Source organism: Chlorocebus sabaeus, chromosome 22 (genome assembly GCF_047675955.1).
Source record: "Chlorocebus sabaeus isolate Y175 chromosome 22, mChlSab1.0.hap1, whole genome shotgun sequence".
Lineage (NCBI taxonomy): Eukaryota > Metazoa > Chordata > Mammalia > Primates > Cercopithecidae > Chlorocebus > Chlorocebus sabaeus.
This window is the reverse complement of record NC_132925.1, coordinates 68,093,275-68,112,759: the sequence shown is the minus strand read 5'-3', so window position 1 is coordinate 68,112,759 and position 19,485 is coordinate 68,093,275. Positions and strand designations below refer to the sequence as shown.

The 19,485-nt window shown below is 45.4% G+C and overlaps 1 protein-coding gene across 5 annotated transcripts in view; it reads right to left on the bottom strand.

Moving 5' to 3' along the window:
* EIF4E3 (eukaryotic translation initiation factor 4E family member 3) overlaps positions 1 to 19,485 on the bottom strand; it is a 73,664-nt gene that overhangs the window by 30,982 nt on the left and 23,197 nt on the right. For 3 of the 5 annotated variants that reach the window (XM_007984986.3, XM_073009929.1, XM_007984987.3), the window contains exon 2: positions 16,890 to 17,037. Coding sequence is in view for 2 of the 5 variants with exons in the window: in XM_007984983.3 (XP_007983174.1) it covers positions 13,584 to 13,759 (176 nt within the window). In the remaining 3 variants the exon portion in view is untranslated. Of the gene's footprint in view, positions 1 to 13,025; positions 13,228 to 13,583; positions 13,795 to 16,889; positions 17,038 to 19,485 lie in introns of those variants that run through there. The other 2 variants (XM_007984983.3, XM_073009928.1) reach the window with 2 other exon arrangements.

The following is a 19,485-nucleotide window of genomic DNA, read 5'->3' as shown; positions in this document are numbered from 1 at the left end:
GTGAAATCCCTACTTTGTGAAGTCATGTGTTTGCTTCTCCTAAAAATCTGCAGATTTATTCTTGGAAATTTAATAGAAAAAAAGGATAAGTATGTATTAATAAGAAAGGGAATGGACATCTTAAAATCACATTTTAAAACATACCAAAATAACCTACTGATAACCAAGCATTTTCTCCAGGACTTTAGAAGAGAAACTGTATATTGTACAGATGACAATGAAAATGCAGTGTCCTGGCCTGGTGATATGTTTGAAAACTTGTTAGTAACTGGGTGGTATTCAAGCACTCTTGAGAAACAGAGTGACCATTTGCCTACTTTAAGAAAAGTCAATTCTGGTTTCATATGAATTTGCATGTTACCAAAACACTTGCCTTTAGAAAATACTTTCAGTTCTTTTCTCTGGCTGATTTAATTAGCTCAGGGGAACTTTATGGTCAGACTGCATTAATCTTTAGTTTGCTATATGTTCCACTAGATGGCAACATACTACAGGTTTAGTCACCAGAAACACTGCAATTTAACTGGTTTTACCAAGCACCATTGCCTGGGATGGTAAAATGACCAGTCCCATCAAACCTTAGGAGTTCAAGACTCTCAATTCCTGCCACCTTTTCTTTCTCTCTATATTGAATTAGCAGTTCACGCTCAAAAATGTTGGGGTACAATTATATCAGCCTAAGCTTATGTTTCATCACACAAATAATGCATGAAAGCCTGCATCTGGTTGTTGGTGAGAAATAAGAAGCTTGCTGAGAGGATAAAGTACCTCAATCACAGCTGACCCACTGGGATCTGGAATCTATAAAAGCAATGCTCTTTACCAGACACTGACCCCAGAGACACTGCCCCCAAGGACCCTCAGTATGTTGTACTTCCTGGACAGTTGCTAAACTGCTGCACACTAGAGACAAAACTCACAGGAGCTCAGAGGTGGAGGCAAAGCCAAAGGCCCATGCCCGGGTTAGGATAAGCACAGCAAGGACTACAGTCTTTGAACTATGAACCAGTGAATGTTCCCTAAGAGTCGAACCTCAATATCAAAAATGCATTTATGGCCAGCCGCAGTGGCCCATGACTATAATCCAAGTACTTTGGGAGGCTGAGGCAGGTAAATCACTTGAGGACAGGAGTTGAGACCAGCAAGGCCAACACAGTGAAAGCCCACTTCTACTAACAATATTAATACAAAAAGTAGCCGGAAGTGGTGGTGCTCACCTGCAGTCCCAGCTACTTGGGAGGCTGAGACATGAGAATCACTTGAACCCAGGAGGTGGAGGTTGCAGTGCGCCGAGGTCGGGCCACTGCACTCCAGCCTGGGTGACAGAGTGAGGCTCTGTCTGAAAAAAACAAAAAATGCAATTCTGAATACCGCTTCCTTATCAGAAGGTCACTAAGGAAGCACAATCACGGACTAGTTTGGGGGAAAACAAGGGACCTGCACTGGGAAGGTGTGGTCCCATAAAGAAATCTACCGTAAAGCACTGAATTTACAACTCAATTTGCTGGACATTGTTTTAGAAAAGCAAATCCACATTAAACACCATGACTGCATTTTGTTGTTGTCAGACTTTAAGCCTAAAATAACTATGTCTAAGAGTGTGGCAAAGAATGAAGTACTCAATCAATACCTTGCTAATGACAGTTCATGCCTGGGCCCCTGATGAAATACATCAGTCCACATGGATTGACTGGGCTGTAGTTACTGAAGTATCAACTTGGATAGATACTAAGTTGGCTATTTAACATAGATTTTATGTCTTTTTCAGCTTTAATTATTTTTTAAATGAGGGGAAAAAAATTTTTAAACTCAACTTTTTCTGAATAGACTGTTAGCATGAAAAATCTATCATTTTAACATTAAAATACAACTTTTCTTCCTTTAACTGACTGCTCTGCTACATATGCCCAGTAAACACATTCCTGGATCCCCCAAAGCACACAGGAGAGTATACACAAGGCTTCTTGCCTCTGTGTGTGTTGGGGGGTGGGATTCTAGGGGCAAAGGGAGGAAATATACTTTGTATTTTTTTTTTCATTCAAAAAACTGTATATTCAAAAAAAAATTTTTTTAACTAATTTTTAAAGTTCACTTCAATTTGAAACGGTTTAGAATGAGTATAATTTGAATGTTGCTTCATATAGTATGATGTCAATTTTAACCAAATACAATGTGAGGATAATACCATTTAACCTAGACAGAAAAATAAAAATCACTGATGAAAATTTACTATATATGGTTCTTTATATGGTTCTTTTTAAATGCCTCTGTCTCCACAGTCTGGTCTTTTACTCGTATTCCAGTGCAGGAGATAATTGTAGCAAGTTACATAGGTCCCCTCAGTTTTGAAAGGAGGTATGGGCTGCACGCAGTGGTTCATGCCTGTAATCCCTGCACTCTGGGAGGCTGAGGCAGTTGGATCACTTGAGGTCAGGAATTTGAGATCAGCTTGGCTAACACGATGAAACGCCATCTCTACCAAAAATACAAAAAATAGCTGGACCTGGTGGTGCACGCCTGTAATCCCAGCTACTCAGGAGTCTGAGGCAGGAGAATCATTTGAACCTGGGAGGTAGAGGTTGCAGTGAGCCAAGATTGTGCCACTGAACTCCAGCCTCGGCAACAAGAGCAAAACTCCATCTCAAAAAAAAAAAAAAAAAAAAAAAAGAAAAGAAAAGAAAGGAGATATATTAGGCTCCAAAGAAACTCAGTTTCCTAATTTCTTCATGGGGGAGGGTGATTCTGTGATCTTAAAGATTCTTTCCAGCTGCTGGGCACCTTTCTGAATATTCAGGCTTCAAAGTAATAAAACAGTGTTGTCGAAAGTACTAATGGTAGTAAGTACTTGGCTGGCCAGCAGAAGGCAAGGCGTCCTTTTGTGAGTCAAATGTGATTCCAACAGTCACCGAAAAACACCAATGTGCCTAAACCTCATGCCTGAACTTCATACTTGTTTAACAAGCAAAATTGGGCCATATCCACAGAATCAATTTCAGAAGAGCAAATAACCCGAGATTTTTAAACGATCTGCCCTGTAAACAGGTCAGTCTGTACTGGACTTGCTGATTCAAAATTCAACTGCAGCTGTATCATCTACGGTTACTGTTTCTTTTCTTTTTTTTTTTTTTTTTTTTTTTTGAGATGGAGTCTCGCTCTGTCGCCCAGGCTGGAGTGCAGTGGCACTCGGCTCACTTCAAGCTCCGCCTCCCGGGTTCATGCCATTCTCCTGCCTCAGTCTCCCGAGTAGCTGGGACTACAGGCTCCTGCCACTACACCTGGCTATTTTTTTTTTTTTTTTGTATTTTTAGTAGAGACGGGGTTTCACCATATTGACCAGGATGGTCTTGGTCTCCTGACCTCGTGATCCACCTGTCTCAGCCTCCCAAAGTGCTAGGATTACAGGCGTCAGCCACCGCACCAGGCCTACGGTTACTGTTTCTTAAAGTAGCAGTGCAAGCTGTTCATGGCAACGCTGCAGCCTGGGCAGCCAGCAGCCACACCTCTCTTCCCTGTCACCTGAGTAGACACTTATAGCAGCTGAAGGTAAATGTTTGTAATGGATGTCAAGGAAGGAAACATTTTTACTGGTATCATATATACAGTATATTCTCATAGATTTAAAAATCTTTTTCTTTCATTCATGTTATAAACCTTCCCTTCCCAATAGACTCCTGGTCCAAACCCTGTCTCCACAGACCAGGGGTGCTCATCTGAGGGTGATGTCGCACCCCAGAAGAGATTTGGCAATATCTGAAGACATTTTTGGTTGTCACAACTGAGGATGTGCTACTGGCATGTCATGGGTAGAAGCCAACGCTGCTGCTGAACATCCTACAGTGCACGGGACAGCCCTCACAAGAGAGAATTGCCCTGGCCAGAAAGTCCATGGTGCCCACGTAAAGAAACTCTCCTGGCAATATGTAACAAATAGTCTCAGGGGCTTTAACATTTATTTAATCAACAAAAATGTTTTGCACACCTTTTATGGCCGCTGGGGATACAATGGTGAACATTCTAGAAAAAGGCCTTTTCCCATAGTTTATGTTTTAGAACTAACACCCCTCCTCTCGGAATTCCCCAGGCTCCCAAAGGCAAAGAAACAATGTTCAAATGTTTTTATTCTCCTGGGAGGGAGGAGGTGGGAAAGAAAGCTGAGAGAGGACTATACATGCTGATAATGACCATTCCTAGTAGAAGATACAGGCAGAGCTGTGGAAAATCACAGAACCCAGGAATCAGGACCCTGGTTTGGAATTTTCTGAATCATACGCCGCCCTCCCATGGTATATAGCTAGAGCTGAGAACACAGCAATGGAACAATAAATGCCCCTTGATGGATCAGGTTAAGAATTTGAATAGTTCCACCAGGGGTTTCCTGTTTATTTAATAATATTAATGTAATAATGGCTCCCTTTTATTAAGCATTTATTATATGAATGGGTTTTGCAGATATTATGTCTAATTCTTACAGCAATCCTGTCAGGTTGGTTTTATTATCCCCACTTCACAGATGATGAAACTGAGGCTCAGTGAACTTGTTTTTAAGTAGCAGGACTAGGTTCTTCTCCTGGTCTATCTGGCTCTGAGGCCCATGACCTTCCCCTTAAACTAGGCTGACTCCCAATAATAACTGAGCAGTCATTGTCAGCATAGGTGTCCCATAGCACATCTTATGTCATATCCCTCCTTAGGCCCACCAACTGTTCCTGCCTGTCATTCTTGCCTGCCCACCATACATCTAGCCACACTGCTGGCAAAGCACAGAGGCAGAGGTGCAGGAGAGGGCTAGATGCCACTAGAATCCCTGGCAATAAAAATATCCCCAAATGTAACATAAATAACACAATCCAGGAAGAAGTGAAGTGCTTGAAAGCATTTTATCCTTTTTCTTATTCCAGAAATGCTGGGCCGCCAATAACTGAAAGACCACATATCATGCTGTACATGCATACATGATCTCCTTTTATCCTCATTAAAACACCTTAGGTAAATAATAGTTGCAACGCCACTTTAAAGCTAAGCAAACTAAGTCTGAAGGTGGTAAGGTAACTTGCCCAAATATACACCACTGGTTAGTGGCAGATGTGGGACTTGCACCAAAGGTTACCTGACAACTACGCCCTTAGTCATTAGCCTAAACTAAAAAGCTCCTACATGACCAATATTCAGCCTGGCACCGTCATAAACACACTGCACCAAGCATGGCCCCCGCTGTCTGCAGCTTACAATCCTCCATTCAGACTTCCCAAATATGCCTTCCCCATTAAACCCCACTTTTAAGGATATAATTGCTGCAGCCTAAGCTCATTAAGAAAGTTCATGGGGACAGATGCCTCTGTAAATACCTAAGGAAATTATCTTAATCATTAGCTGGCTATCTTTTATCAGGCCATAGCACCACTTGCAATCCATATGTATACCCAGAGATGCTTCTTAAAAAGCAAAGAAGCTAAAAAGGTTTCTTCGAACCCTGCCTGCATCTTTGCCACTCAAAGTGCAACCAGGCAATGGGTAGCATCACCTGGGAGCTTATTAGAGTGGCAGTCTTCAGGTCCCCATGAGACCTGCTAAATCCTAGGTGATTTGTATGTACATTAGAGTTTGAGACATGCTGGCCTATGTCATCTAAATCAAGTTACCATAAGAAATGCTAACTTGGAAAGTAAAATCTAATGAACTACAGCATCACAAGACAAATGTAAAATCACTATTGTCACAAACGCATTTGTCATCACCCAAAGACATCAAGAAGAAGTTATCCTTAAATGTGAAGGACAGTTCTGTAAAAGCACTTAAATACGGGTTTTCAGGCAAGGCCTCTCTTCTTTTCTCAGCAAATTCTGAAGCAGGGAGTCCTTGGCTTAATCATCTCCCATGAAACTGGCTCTTGGTTTCCTTATTTGTAAAATTAAGAGGTAGAGCCAGATAACCTCTTAAGTCCTGTCCAGCTCCCATATTTTAGGATATGAGAGAATTGTGTCCCATCTGTGTTCACGTTCACAAGAAAGCAGTGTGCAGTGGGGTTAGGGACACCAGGGCTTGGAGTCATACAGCCCTAATTCAAATCCTGTTTCTGTTCTATATTGCTGTGTGACCTCAGGCAAGTTACTTCTCTGGGCCTCATTTTTCTCATCTGTAAAATGTTGCTGATATATCCTACTTCAATAATGTGAACATTTTGTGGATAATTATGTACAGTATCCAGTCCAGTGCTTAACACAAATGAGTAAACTGTAGTTCATATTAACAAGTTAAAGTGGGAAAAACTGTCTGAAACAGTAAGTGGTACAGTATATCCAATTACTGGATACACATGCCCAATACACAGGCACACAACAAATGTTTGCTGAAAAAACCAGTGATGACCATATTTCATCTTACATGAGAGATAATTTCGTTTCAGCCAAGAGAACCCACCTTAAAGGGGAAGACTTTAAAGGCAGAGCTATAACTTCTAAATGCTAGTCTTCCTGTTGGATTTACAATATCGGGCTCAGCTGTCAGAGGGAAAATTTGCACAGCCCAGTTACATGATTAAGTATGCCCCTCGTATGCCATTCACTCCATTAAAGATGATTTCATTTTAATCACTTTTAGATAGATCTGTGGCTTGTGGCTACACCAGCTTCCTGTCTGATCAAGAGTCGCATACAAAAATGGCCCAAGCCCTATTACTGACAGTTAATAATGCATTTACTGAAAATATCTACATCATTTAAAGGTTTTATTTCTGTACGTTTATTTGATTTTGATTTCTCCCTGCTTTCCTATGGTCATTCCTAGTCTATCTTACAGCTCTTTGACAGTAGCAACTGGGGCTCTTTTCTTGAGATATATTAATCCTTTAGTACACAGAGGATGGTTGGAGCAGTACAACAGTGTTAGAGTTTACAACAAAATTCAGAAAGACCAAGCTGTGAACCATTCCCATGACAGATCACTAAATGGTTGCCACGTGCCCTGGGTTTGGAAGTAAGTTAATGGTCTCTGTAACATTAAAAGCAGAAATGTTTTTGAGCAGCTAGTGCCAGGTAAGGACCAGAAATTTTTCTGAGTGTCGATGTGAAAGGTCCTCACACCTTTCTGCAAGAAGCAACCACTGACCTGAGGTGAAAAGGCTGGAAGTACTCTTACGTCAGCGCCTTGCCCTGCCAGATTTCTCAGAGGACCTTTACCCCTCACAAAAAGTAAAATCTTGGGCCATTTAGAGCCTACAGGTTCAGGAGGGCAAGAGTGGGAAAAAGACAAGAAGAGTTCAGATGCCAGCCACTCTCCACCTGTCAGTCATGGCCCTTCCATCCAGTCTCCTCCCCAACCTAGTCCCAGGAGGCAACTCAATGAATAAGGATGACTTTGGGGGTCCCTTTTGTCAAGCTAGGCCCTACCTTCCCATATCAGATTTGTTATTATGGACCACACCATTGAAATGTATTTTGAAGTACTGCACCCTTTGGTCCCTCTAGAACTCAACACCTCTCAGAATTCTTCATTGATACTACTGAAACATTCAGCATGTGAGATATCCCTCCTGCGAGGACAAGGCCCAAGGTGTAGTCATGTTTGCAATCTTATAACCTGGAATGGTGACTGGTAAATAATACACTCAATTGATATGATCAATACATAGAGCGGTAACTCTCAAGTTTGGATAGCTATAGCATTTGTTACAAATCTACCTTTCACCACTGAGGTCTGAATAAGTAGGTCTGGGGGAGAGTGGGAAGCCTGTACTGTAACAAGCACAGCCAGGTGATTCTGATGGGTGGATAAGGGAATATACTTTGAGAAACACAGGCTTGGTGGAGCTAAACCATGATTGGGTGGAGTTGGTGCCAGTTGTATATGATGGTTCACCTTTCTAATGAGAAGAAAAAAAAAAAAAGTCTGCAAATACTCACTCAGCACCTACTGTGCACCAGGCACCGTAATGTGCACTCCCCAGAGTCACAGATATGAGGCAGTTAGATCCATCCAAGGAAAGGGCCAGTAGTCTGATGTGACCAGGAAGAGTGAACAGACTGAGTGGTACTGCAGAGCTGAAGAGTGGTAGGTGATAAGGTTAAAGAAGAGGTGGGTCTGGGCAGGGCGCCTCTAATCCCAGCACTTTGGGAGGCTGAGGTGGGATAATTATGTGAGCCCAAGAGTTTGAGACCAGCCTGGGCAACATAGTGAGATCCTGTCTCTACAAAAAATACAAAAATTAGCTGGGTGTAGTGGCACATGCCTGTTGTCCCAGCTACTTGGGAGGCTGAGGTGGAGGGATTGCTTAAGCCCAGGAGATAGAAGCTACAGTGAGCCATACTTGCACCACTGCACTCCAGCCTCGGGAACAGAGAGAGCCTATCTAAAAAAAAAAAATATATATATATACACACACACACACACACACACATTTTTATATATATACATATTTATATATATTTATACATATATTTATATATTTTAAGAGGTGGGTTCCACTTCTAAAAAGCAATATATGAATGTATACCATAATCTGTAAGTCCACAGTTTTCCTTAAAAAAAAAAAAGGTAGGGAATCTTTTACTGAAACTAAAGGGGTCTTTTTATATATATATATGTATGTACATACATATGTATTTGTAAAGGCCAGGTCTCACTCTGTCAACTAGGCTGGAGTGTAGTGATATGACCATAGTTCACCAAATCCTCAAATTCAGGCTCAAGCAAATGCGTAGGCTTAAAGGATCCTCCAGCCTCAGCCTCCCAAGTAGCTGGGACTACGGGTTCTTGCCACCGTGCCTGGCTAATTTTTTTTTAATAGAGACAAGGTATTGCTCGTCTCTATTGTTGCCTAGGCTGGTCTCAAACTCCTGGCCTCAGGAGATTCTCCCTCCTCAGCCTCCTACAGTGCTGCGACCGCACGGATGAACTACCACATCCAGCCTAAAGGGGCCCACTTCTAAAAACAAACCAACCACCACTTCACCACCTCTCAAAGCTGCTCTGGTAGAAGTGGTGGTGGAGATCCAGAATCCCTACTGTCTGGATCACATAACCTCACAGCAGAGGCCCTCTTAGGTGGTAAGAGACATAAAGTAAAAATCCGCTGCCATGGCAGAAGCACATGGCGAAGGAGTTTTGGAATAAAACAAGGTGTATGTTTAGGAGGCTAACCATGCCAGCCCAAGAGGAGGATGCCTGGAGAGGGGCAGAGCTTGGGAGCAGGCAGGAAGCTAAGAGCCAGCTAGGAGGTAACTGGAATTAGACACAGCCAGAACCCACAGAGAGAGGGCATGGAGAGGGGAAAATGGCTCAGACTTGGAGCAAGTTTTCCCAGGGGAATTAACAGTATGCGATACACAACTGGGTGGAGTAGGGTGCTTGAGAGAAAGAAGATTCAAGGATCAAATGGAAATTCCAATTCTGAAAAACTGAATGGTGGGATGGTTAACCAACACGTGGTCAGCAGAAAAGAAAGAGAATGGAGAGAAATCGGCTCAGTCACTGAAGAATCAGTACTGCATTTCAAGTGCCTGTGGACTTCCTGAGCTTTCAGATATGTGTCCAGAACTCAGAAGAGAGCTGAAGGCTGGAGGTGGAGACTTGCAAATGATTAGCAGAGTAATGGAGCCACCACAGAAGAAGGTGAAGTCGCTGCAGGCAGAATTCAACAGCACCCTGTTCATGGTATTCAGTGCAGGCTGACTTGTGCTAGGCTCCAACCCAGGAGCTAAGGATAAGGCATCTGGGACGAAAACTCTACCCTCATGAAGTTTACATCCTAGTGGGAGAAGATAAGCCAATTGTGGTAATGCTATGGAGAAAATAAAACAGGGTCAGGGGCTCGGGGTGTGTGTGTCAGGTCGCTTGTGCCATTTCATAACAGTGGTCAGGGAACATAAGATGGTTTGGATGTGTCTCCACCCAAAATCTCATCTTGAATTGTGATCTCCATAATCCCCACATCTGTCAAGGGCAGGATCAGGTGGAGGTAACTGGATCATAGGGGTGGCTTCCCCCACACTGTTTTCATAATAGTGAGTGAGTCTCATGAGATCTGATGACTTTATAAGCTTCTGGCATGTCCCCTGCTTGCACTCACTTGGTCCTGCTGCCCTGTGAAGAAGGTGCCTGCTTCTCCTTTGGCTTCCACCATGATCGTAAGTTTCCTGAGGCCTCCACAGCAATGTGGAACTGTGAGTCAACTAAACCTCTTTCCTTTATAAGTTACCAAGTCTTGGGTAACTCTTCGTAGCAGTGTGAGAACAGACTAATATGAAGGTCTGAGAAGGTGACATGTGAGCAGAGGCCTGAAGGACAGCAAAGAGCAGGGCAAGCACTGATGGAGGCGAGAGCACTCCATGCAGTAGGGGGCGTCAGTGGCTAAGGTCCCTGCTTGGGATGATGGCGAAAGAGCGAGGGGACTGATGAGCAGAAAGGGCATGGCAGGAGGGAGAGTGACAAGGGAGACAAGGATCCTGGGTGGGGCAGGAAGAGCTGCAAAGCTTTATGGGTTACTGTAAGCCCGCTGGCTTTTGCTCTGGGGACGGGGGTGGGAGGTGGTTACAGATGACTCCAAGATTTTTGGGCCGGGCAACTGCAAGGATAGACTTGCTCTTAACTGCTCTTATCTGAGACACAGATAGAAGGAAGCAAGTTTGGGAAGGCAGTTGAGGAGGTAGTTCAGTACACGTTGAGTCTGGTTGTGTATTACACTGGACATCCATGGAGACAAAGGGGAAGGAGCACTGGATCTAAGAGTGTAAGGTTTTGGGAGCCACCAAAATTCAGGTGGACGTGAAAGCACTGTGACTGGACGAGACTCCTGGTGTAAATGGAGCAAAGAAGAGGCCTGAGGCCTGAGTCTTGTGGGAAAAAAACTCAGAGGGAAGGGGGTCACCATAAGATCAAAAGGAAGCAGTTAGAGACATATAACCCAGAGTGGCTTCCAAGAATCAAGACAGGATAGTTTTAAATATCCAGAAAAGGGGAGAAAAACTCTTCAGCCTGTACCCCCAATCTAAAATTACCTCCCTCAAATGCTGAAATCCTTAGCCATACAGTCTAATTTTTTAACCAAATAAGGACTTATTGGAGCTGACTATTAAAAATACTAATAACTTTACTGAGTAGTTCTCCAACTCATCCAGTGGGGGGAATGAATTTAGGTTTCTGGCTTCCCAACATGGAATTCAGACAAGCTGCTCCAGAGACTGTTTGTTGGGGTGTGGGAATGGGGAGGGGTTGGTAGCTGGGGAGCATGGTAATGACAGTATTAGTAGTTTACACTTAGGAAGCTCCTTATACCAGCTGGCACCTGTTAGGTGTTGCACATCATGTCTCTCATTTAATCCTCAGAACCACCCCGTGAGATATAGCCTATGACTATCCCATTTTACAATGAAAGTGAGGCTTGGCGCAGCTAGGTGACTTGCTCATCAGCACACAGTAGGCTGGAAGGTAGGACAGGCCAGAAGGTAGGATGCCAAAGGAGAGTTTTAAGTAGCAAGAGGCCTTTGCATGCTATGGAACTCAAAAACGAATGTCCTCCTGCCAGGTGGACACTGGCTATGCTGCAGGGAAGGCTGCCTTGGAGGGCTCTCCTGACCACCTCACCAGTCTCTAGAATGTTGCTTACCTGGGGGGAAAAGTTACTAATGAACTTCTAGAACACAATGTGTTCATAACCTCAAGGGAGAGAGGGGCACCTTACATAAAGGTAATGGATTCCCAGAGAAGTAGAAAAAGTTCAATAAAAATTATGAGATGATTGATCGGGCAAAATGAATTCATATGTACAATATTGGAACTCATTATAATTTCTAAATTAACAGCCATTTCTATTAAAGATCTGGACACTGTGGCAATAATGTGTTTCATTTGATGATCGACCTTCAGAGAACAAAAATGTGTAAATCAATAGTAAGATATAGTTTGTGTCTTCATTAAAGTTACTATAATCTTAAGCTACTAGTCTTAAAAGACTGCGTTATCGGTAGTATTGATATTTTAGACGAGTCCTTAAAAGTGTTGTTCCTAAATGTAAACTAATTTTAGACCTGTTAAAAAGAAACTCTCTTGATACTGTTTCCACCAGTCTGCAGTATTCATAATTTAGACCACAGGTCCAGGTTTAACACCTTGAAAACAGATACCAGGTAACAATAGCACAGTTGCAGCACACCTATGAAAACAGACACATGATTTCATTCTGCTAACGTCTGCCAAAAGCACTCCTGTTATGACAGTATAACGCTCTCTTCACATCCCATAATGAAAGTGAAAATGTTTTGAAAGACTCACTCCATCTCCCCCACCCTCAACTTTTTTGGGTCTCCGGCAAAGAAAATGGCAGCAAGTGACAATTCTTATAGACGGGTGTTATAAGAACCCAAAAGGAAAAAAGAAACGAGATTATCTCCACCAAAAAAAGATACCACTTTTTAAAAAAAATCTAGCAATCATTTTACGCAAAGCCTTTTCAAACTACGTTTGTGTGTACCAAGCAAACTTCTCAGAACAGTCACACATTTCTTCCTAACACTTAGAGCAGACACGGTTTCATCAAAATTTCCAAATGCTCTTGGGACAACCTTGAGGTGTCATCATTGGGCACCCACTGCAGGGCAGACACTAAGAAGGGGCTTTGCATTCATTCGTGTATTCATTCATCAACAATTTCTGGTATTCTTACTAGAGACCAGGCACAGTTCTAGGTCCAAAATGTCCAAACACAAAAAGCCACTGCTCTTTTATCCTTAACTGAGGGAAGTGTTGAGGAGCTGGGGAGACAGATGGAAAGTAAACAAATTCATATATAATAGAATCCGGCTGCATTAAGCATTAGGAAGAAAAAGAAGGAAGGGCAGGAGAATACAAAACGATGGAGCAAGGTTTCTATCTTAGATACGGTAGTCAGGGGGCCTTTCTGAAAAGATGGCACCTGGGTTGTACCCTGAGAAAGCCATAATTCACCCCCTTCCTGACAAGGTGAGCTGCTGTTCATTACTGAATCTCCACCGCATAGCAGGTGTGTGGCTCCACCGTACGTGTTCAGGAAATACCTGCCCAGTGGATGAGGAAGAACTGGAAGAGGAGTCCACGGCAGCAGCGGCCGGACACGGGGTGGGGGCGCCCGACTTGCAGTAATCATTGCACCGCCGCACACCTCCCAAGGGATGGGCAACTTTTCCGAGCGCTGTCACAGCTGAGGTCGTGTCCTGAGCTCCCAGGCGCCCCGCGGGGTAAGCAGGACAGCCCTCTCCCTGCAGTGGGGACGCAGCCACCCCCACCCAGCTCGCCCACCCTCTCCCACGGCCCGGCCAGCACGCCGCGTTCCGCTCGGAAGGGAACAAGGGGTAGAAAGTGTTGCCGAAACTTTTCGGGCTGCGCGGTCCTCCCCCGGCCCGGAGGCGAGGCCGCCCAACAGCCGCCCGGCGCGGCCCGAAGCTGGCTTCCGACCCGGCGGGGCGAGTCCCGGGACGCGCAGGCGGACGCGCGGCGGGGCCGGGGTCTGCACCGCAGCGGAGCGGGGCCGGGGCGAAGGGCCGCGCCGAGACAAAGCGGCGGTGGCAGCAGGACCCGGGTCGGGGCCGTGCGCAGCAAGCCCCGCGCCCCCTCACCTGTCGAGCCAGAAGGTCCAGGGCGAGTGCAGAGGGACCGCGCCCGGCTCGGGGTGCAGCGCCGACAGCTGCTGCAGGCCGAGCGGCGGCTCGGGGGCGGCGGCGGCGGCGGCTGCGCGGGACCCCTGCGGCTCCCGGGCCCCGGCGGGGGGCGCGGCGGCCGGGGGCAGCGCCATTTTCTCCGCCCCGCCTGCCAGGCCGGCGGACGCGCGGACCGCGGGGCGAGCGCGCCTGAGTCACCCCCGGCCCCCGCCCCGCCCCGCCCCGCCCCACCCCGCCCCGCGCCGCCCCGCGCGCCCCGCCCCGCCCCGCCCCGGGCCCGCTGCCTGCCGCCAGCCGCTCGCAGCCTTCAGGGCCTGGGAGCCGCGCGTAGGGGCCGTGGGAGGCACGACCGGGCCGGGGCCGCCGAACAAAGACAGGCCCACGAAGGGATGGAGGGCCGATCCCGTACAGGCGCGGGACCCGCGTAGGGGACCGACGGCCCGGCCTGGAGTGGCGGCCGGGGACGGACTAGAGGGCCCACGGGGGTGAGAGGGACCTGGGAACGGTCTGCGGGCGGGCTCTGCAGCCATGCAAAAGGGCAGCGGGATGGAGCGGCAGGCTAGGGACAGATGGAGGGATGGATGGGCCAGGGGATGGAGCTCCAGACCCACGTGGTGCAAGGGAAGGAGGGATGGACAGACATACCAGCAGTCAAAAGGATGGAGGGAAGGCTGGCAGATGGCAGGAGGAGGGAAGGAGGGATGGAGGGCAGATGGAAGCACAGTTGGGTGTGACAGATAGATGGAGAGGGGAACCGATGGCCAAATGGATAAAGAGACTCCAGTGCCCGCGAGTACAGAACAAAGGGCGAGACAGAAGAATGAACAGGAGAACCACTGACTGGGGCATGAGGCTGGAGCAGGTGGGCTTTGCATTCCTTTTAGTGAGAGCATACTTCCGAACTCCGCTGATTTGAAGGGGCCAGAGCCCCCATCCCAACCTCTGGAGCTACCATGTGACCACAGTGAGGGCCTCAAGCCGGCTTAACGTGTGGCTACCTTCAGAGAACATTTCCCAAAATCAGCTGAAGTATCCAGATCTGCCCTAAAGCACCTGCGAGTAGGAAGGAGGAAAGTGGGCAGCTCTGAACACAGCGCTCTGCTTCCTGTACCTCTGAGCACTCAGGAAGTCCCTTAGGCGGTGAGATTCCTGAGCCCAAAGTAGGAGGGACCCTCCTAACACTGCCTCTCCCCAGGTCTCTGTCACTTTCTTTTTCAAAAGAAAAGCAAAGGCATGAGGCATGTGAACACACATGTCGCAACCAACATGGACATCCTCTTTACACTTGAATTTCTAGATAGTTCCTCTCTGGCCTTGAGCAGTGAAGGGCATAGGGTTCCATCTCCTCACTGACTTTCTACCTGGCCTAGCATGTGTTCTGTTCATGCCTTGAGCATTCGCTGGGATGGAAGAGCTACAAAACAAGACGAGTTCAGGGACTTCACAGCATCATAACAGACTGTCATGAATCCCAGAGTAGATGCCCTCCCTAAAAGGTAATCAAGGTCACACAAAGTGACAATAAAAAAAAACAAGACTGCTGCTTTGTGACCCGTGCTTTAAATTTAGCTTCTATACAACATACGAAGCAATGACAGATTTTATTAAATCTGTCCAACACTAAAACGGAGGAGAGTGCTTTTGGTTAGATGCATTTATCTTGTTGCTATTAATATCTCCTTTCATTTTTCCAAGAAGGGTGGTATATGGCATTGTTTAAACTACTCTGAGCACTTTACCCTTAATAACTCATTTAATCCTTACAATAAGCCAATGAGGAAGATACTATTAACCCATTTTACAGATGAGGAACAGACATAAGATAACCCCAAGGTCACAGAGCTAGTAAGTGGGAGAGCTGGGATTTGAACATAGGTATTCCCACTCCAGAGTCTAGACTTTCAACTGCCAGACTCTCCTGCCTCTCTACATGGAACACTAACAAGTCCACATAGTAAAAACAAGCTGTGACTGGTAGGTCTCCCTCCCTCCCGAGACTATCAATCTTCATTCCCAGAGGAAACCACTGGCAACAGTTTCCTTCCAGAAAAATGCAAGTATGCACATGCAAGCATATATCTAGATTAATTAAGTTATAAATCTGTATTTTTTTTATAACTGAAATAGAAGCATTCAATACCAATACTGCACCTTATTTTACTTAACATTATATCCTTGAAGATTTTTCCATATCAAAACATATAGATCTACTTTATCTTAAGGGCTGCAAAGTAATTCATTGTAAAGAAGTAATATAATTTAATTCACTAGCCTCCAACATTTATGTGGTTTCTAGACATTTTCTTATATAAATAATCCTACCATAAGTATTTTTATATTTATGTCTTTCTTCATCTGCACAAGCTAATCTCAAAATAAGTTTGGAGAAGAATTGTTGGCTGCATTTAAAAATTTGATACACATTGCCAAATTGCTTTGCAAAGTGGTTACATGAATTTATATATAGCTGATTTATAAATAATGGTTGATTCTGAAAATTTATATTTACGAAGTGACACATATCTATATAAAATTCCAAGGCATGGGTAGAGAGGAAGTTTTGCTTTCTAATGATTAAAACTAGTCAAACTGTCAAGTTTAGCTCCTTCCTTATGTCCTTTAACAATATCCTCAGCAAAAAAAGGGCTAGTCAAGAATTTTTATCTGCAGTTTCTGTAAAAGGAATGTGTACCACATGAAAAAATTCCCTCCAGAATTTAGAACTAGGAACAGTCTGGCAGTTTTTCTTTACTGAATAGCAATTATATACCTTTCTCTCTTTTTGCTTTGGCTTCCAGGCCGCTCATAATTACATTTGGTGCTCAATCACACCACCAATATTAGCCAATGAAGAAGCATCACTATTTTTATATTTATTCCTACTTCTATTTTAAAGACCTAATAGCATATATGCACCTTACACTGAATCCCTCAAATTTCTTTTGGAAGTAGGTGGTATATATGAATAGATAAAATTTAAATGACCTTAAGATTAATAAAAGAGATAATACAAAATGGCTAAGGAGGGAACAATGGGCACAATCTTCATTCCTTTCCTATTTGAAATATGTAAGAGACTTAATTATTTTTATTGCTCTTCAGAATCATTCTTAGAAGATAATAAATTAGGGAAATTTCCCTCATCTGGGAACTGGACGGCAGGAACTAGAATTTCAAGGTAGAAAGGGGATTCAGCAATCATCTAAGCAAACACATCACTTTACAAATGAGGAAACTGAGGCCCAGAGAGGTGAGGTGACTTACCCGAGGCCACAGCTCTAGGAAATGACAGAGGCGGGACTAGAACGTGGGTAGCTTGAGGTCCGGACCAACGTGCTCTCCCACTGCATGACACGCAACACAGACGACTTGGGGTGGCAGAAGAGAGGAAGAGAAGGTGACCCCACAGCCCCTAGCAATGAAAACAACAAGAAGGACTTGAGGCACTCATAAATAATTAAGCAATTAGCTGCAGCAGCTACTCCCTTCCCCTCCAGCATCCAGTCACCAAGGCAACTTGGGCAGGGTGCCTGCTGGTTGCCTAGTAACAGTGTGGTCTGCTCCCCTGACATGCTCCCTAGGCATCAAAGGATTTGAGAGCGGGGAAGAACCTTAGACAGGGATCACTGTTCCAACACCTTCATTTTCCAAATGAGAAAAGAAAGGCCCAGAGAAGCTGGGTAACCTGCCCAAGGTCACACAGCTATTCAGACACACAGACAGGCTCCATTCCCAGTTGCTTTCCATTGCACTAAGGCTGCCTCAGGGAGGCTGCAGATGGAGGAGAGGGGGAAATCTCTCTACAGTTCCCAGAAGAATGAGAAAGTCAGAGCAAGGAAGCAGGCAAGAAAGAGACAGAAACCTGAGCGCTCATATGCAATTAGAAGGAGCTGGTAATCCCATCAGCCCAACTTCATCATCACCATGGCAACATGGGTGAGGTGGGTGCTGGTTGCCTAGCAACAAGTGGTCCTCTCTCTTCTACTCACATCCGCTCCCTGGGAGTCACAGGAACAGCAGAATGATGACGCTGGAAGGGAAGGCAGGGGTCCTAACTTAGTCTCCTCCTTTACTCAATGAGGAACCTGAGGTTCAGGGACACTGGAAGTCACACAGCCAGAGTTAGCTAGTGCCATTCCCTCCACTGATGGCCTCTGTCTCAACACTTTGGGAAGGGAGCCTTCCACTCAATAAAGGCAGAACATGGGAGGGAACTGGCCAGTGGTTCCCTCGAAAGGAGGGAACACAACGGTATCTAATGTCAGAAAACCTGGGTCAAAGCTAGTTCTCCCTAAAGCTGGCAAGCTTCCTATCCTCTCTGTGCCTCAGTCTCCACATCTGAGGACTGGACATGCTAATGGTCTCTATCTCTTGAGTTATCATTAGGACTAAATGAGAAAATGTACATGTCAAGTGTCTGGTATATAGTAAAGATATACTAAATGTCAGGCATTCATTCATTCCACACTCAATAAATATTTGTTGCATGTCTGCTGTGCAAATGCCACTGCTCTAAGCTCTCCAGGTTCATTAGCAATACAGACAAAAGAAATTCCTGTCTCAGGGAGCCTACATTCCAGTAGAATGTGTGTGTGTGTATTTAAGTGTTTGTTGAATGGATGGGGGAACTCATTGGCAATATGCTGTTTATGTTGCTGGGCTCCTTCTCTAAGACTGAGAAGTTTCCTGTTTACAGGGTGTGATACTATAAATATGCAGGCCTGTCTTTTATGTGGGAACTCCGTTTTCCTTTCTTTTAACAGCAAAAGAAAAAAGAAGGCAATGGCCACTAGATGGCAGTCTTCAGTTCCCGTAGGTACAGGGTACAGGAAGGGTCTGGCCTGGGGCACAGGCCCTGACTGAAGCTTCCAACAAAGGTGTGTTGCAGCTGGTCAATCCTAGAGCAATGGCTTTGAGAGGTAGGGGAGACTTGAAACTATTCTGGGATACTCACGGGTCAGGGGAGGCTGCGGTGTGGTTCAAGATGATTGCTTCTGAGTGAGACTGATCCCTGCTCTAACCAAGATCCTGCCATGGGTAAACCCTGTGACTCTGGGAAGTTAATCTTGCTGAGCTCCAGATTCCTCATCTGGGGTACAGAGATAACAAGAGCGGGACTTGTTAAGGGACTGCTCTAAGCCATGTATAAGAAAACATTGTCTATAAAGCACCTTGCAAGTTGCGCATAGAAAAAGCTCAACTAGTGTTATTAATCTCTAGATTCCAAAAGACCTCTGAAGGTCTTTTAGGGGCCAGGCCAGGCCTCTCTTGTTCAGAGCTGCTAATAAAGAGAAAGGAGTAAAGGAAATGGCATGTGCTAAGCATTTGCAGTGAGGACACTGAGGTCCATGTGGTCGCTAAGCCTGGAAAATGTGGCCTTGAGGTTTGGTTGTCCCACTCTCCACATCCATCCACCTATCAGACATTGAGTTCTCTCGTCCTGATCTGCCTGCACTCCATGTGTTGGTCTTCCTTCTTCTTTTCTGGTTCTCTATAATCATTATTGCTATTTTTTTGAGACAGAGTCTTGCTCTGTTGCCCAGGCTGGAGTGGAGTAGCACAATCTTGGCTCACTGCAGCCTCGACCTCCCAGGCTCAAGCGATCCTCCCATCTCGGCTTCCCCAGTAGCTACAGGCACACGCCACCATGCCCTGCTAATCTGAAAATTTTTTGTAGAGACAGAGTTTCGCCATGTTGCTCAGGCTGGTCTTGAACTCCTGGCCTCAAGTGATCCTCCCGCATCAGCCTCCCGAAGTGCTGGAATTACAGACGTGAGCCACCGTGCCCAGCCTGCTCTTCCTTCTTTATTCCCACTGGTGCCAGCCACTCCCAGTCCTTACTCCTGAGTCAGCCAAGCAT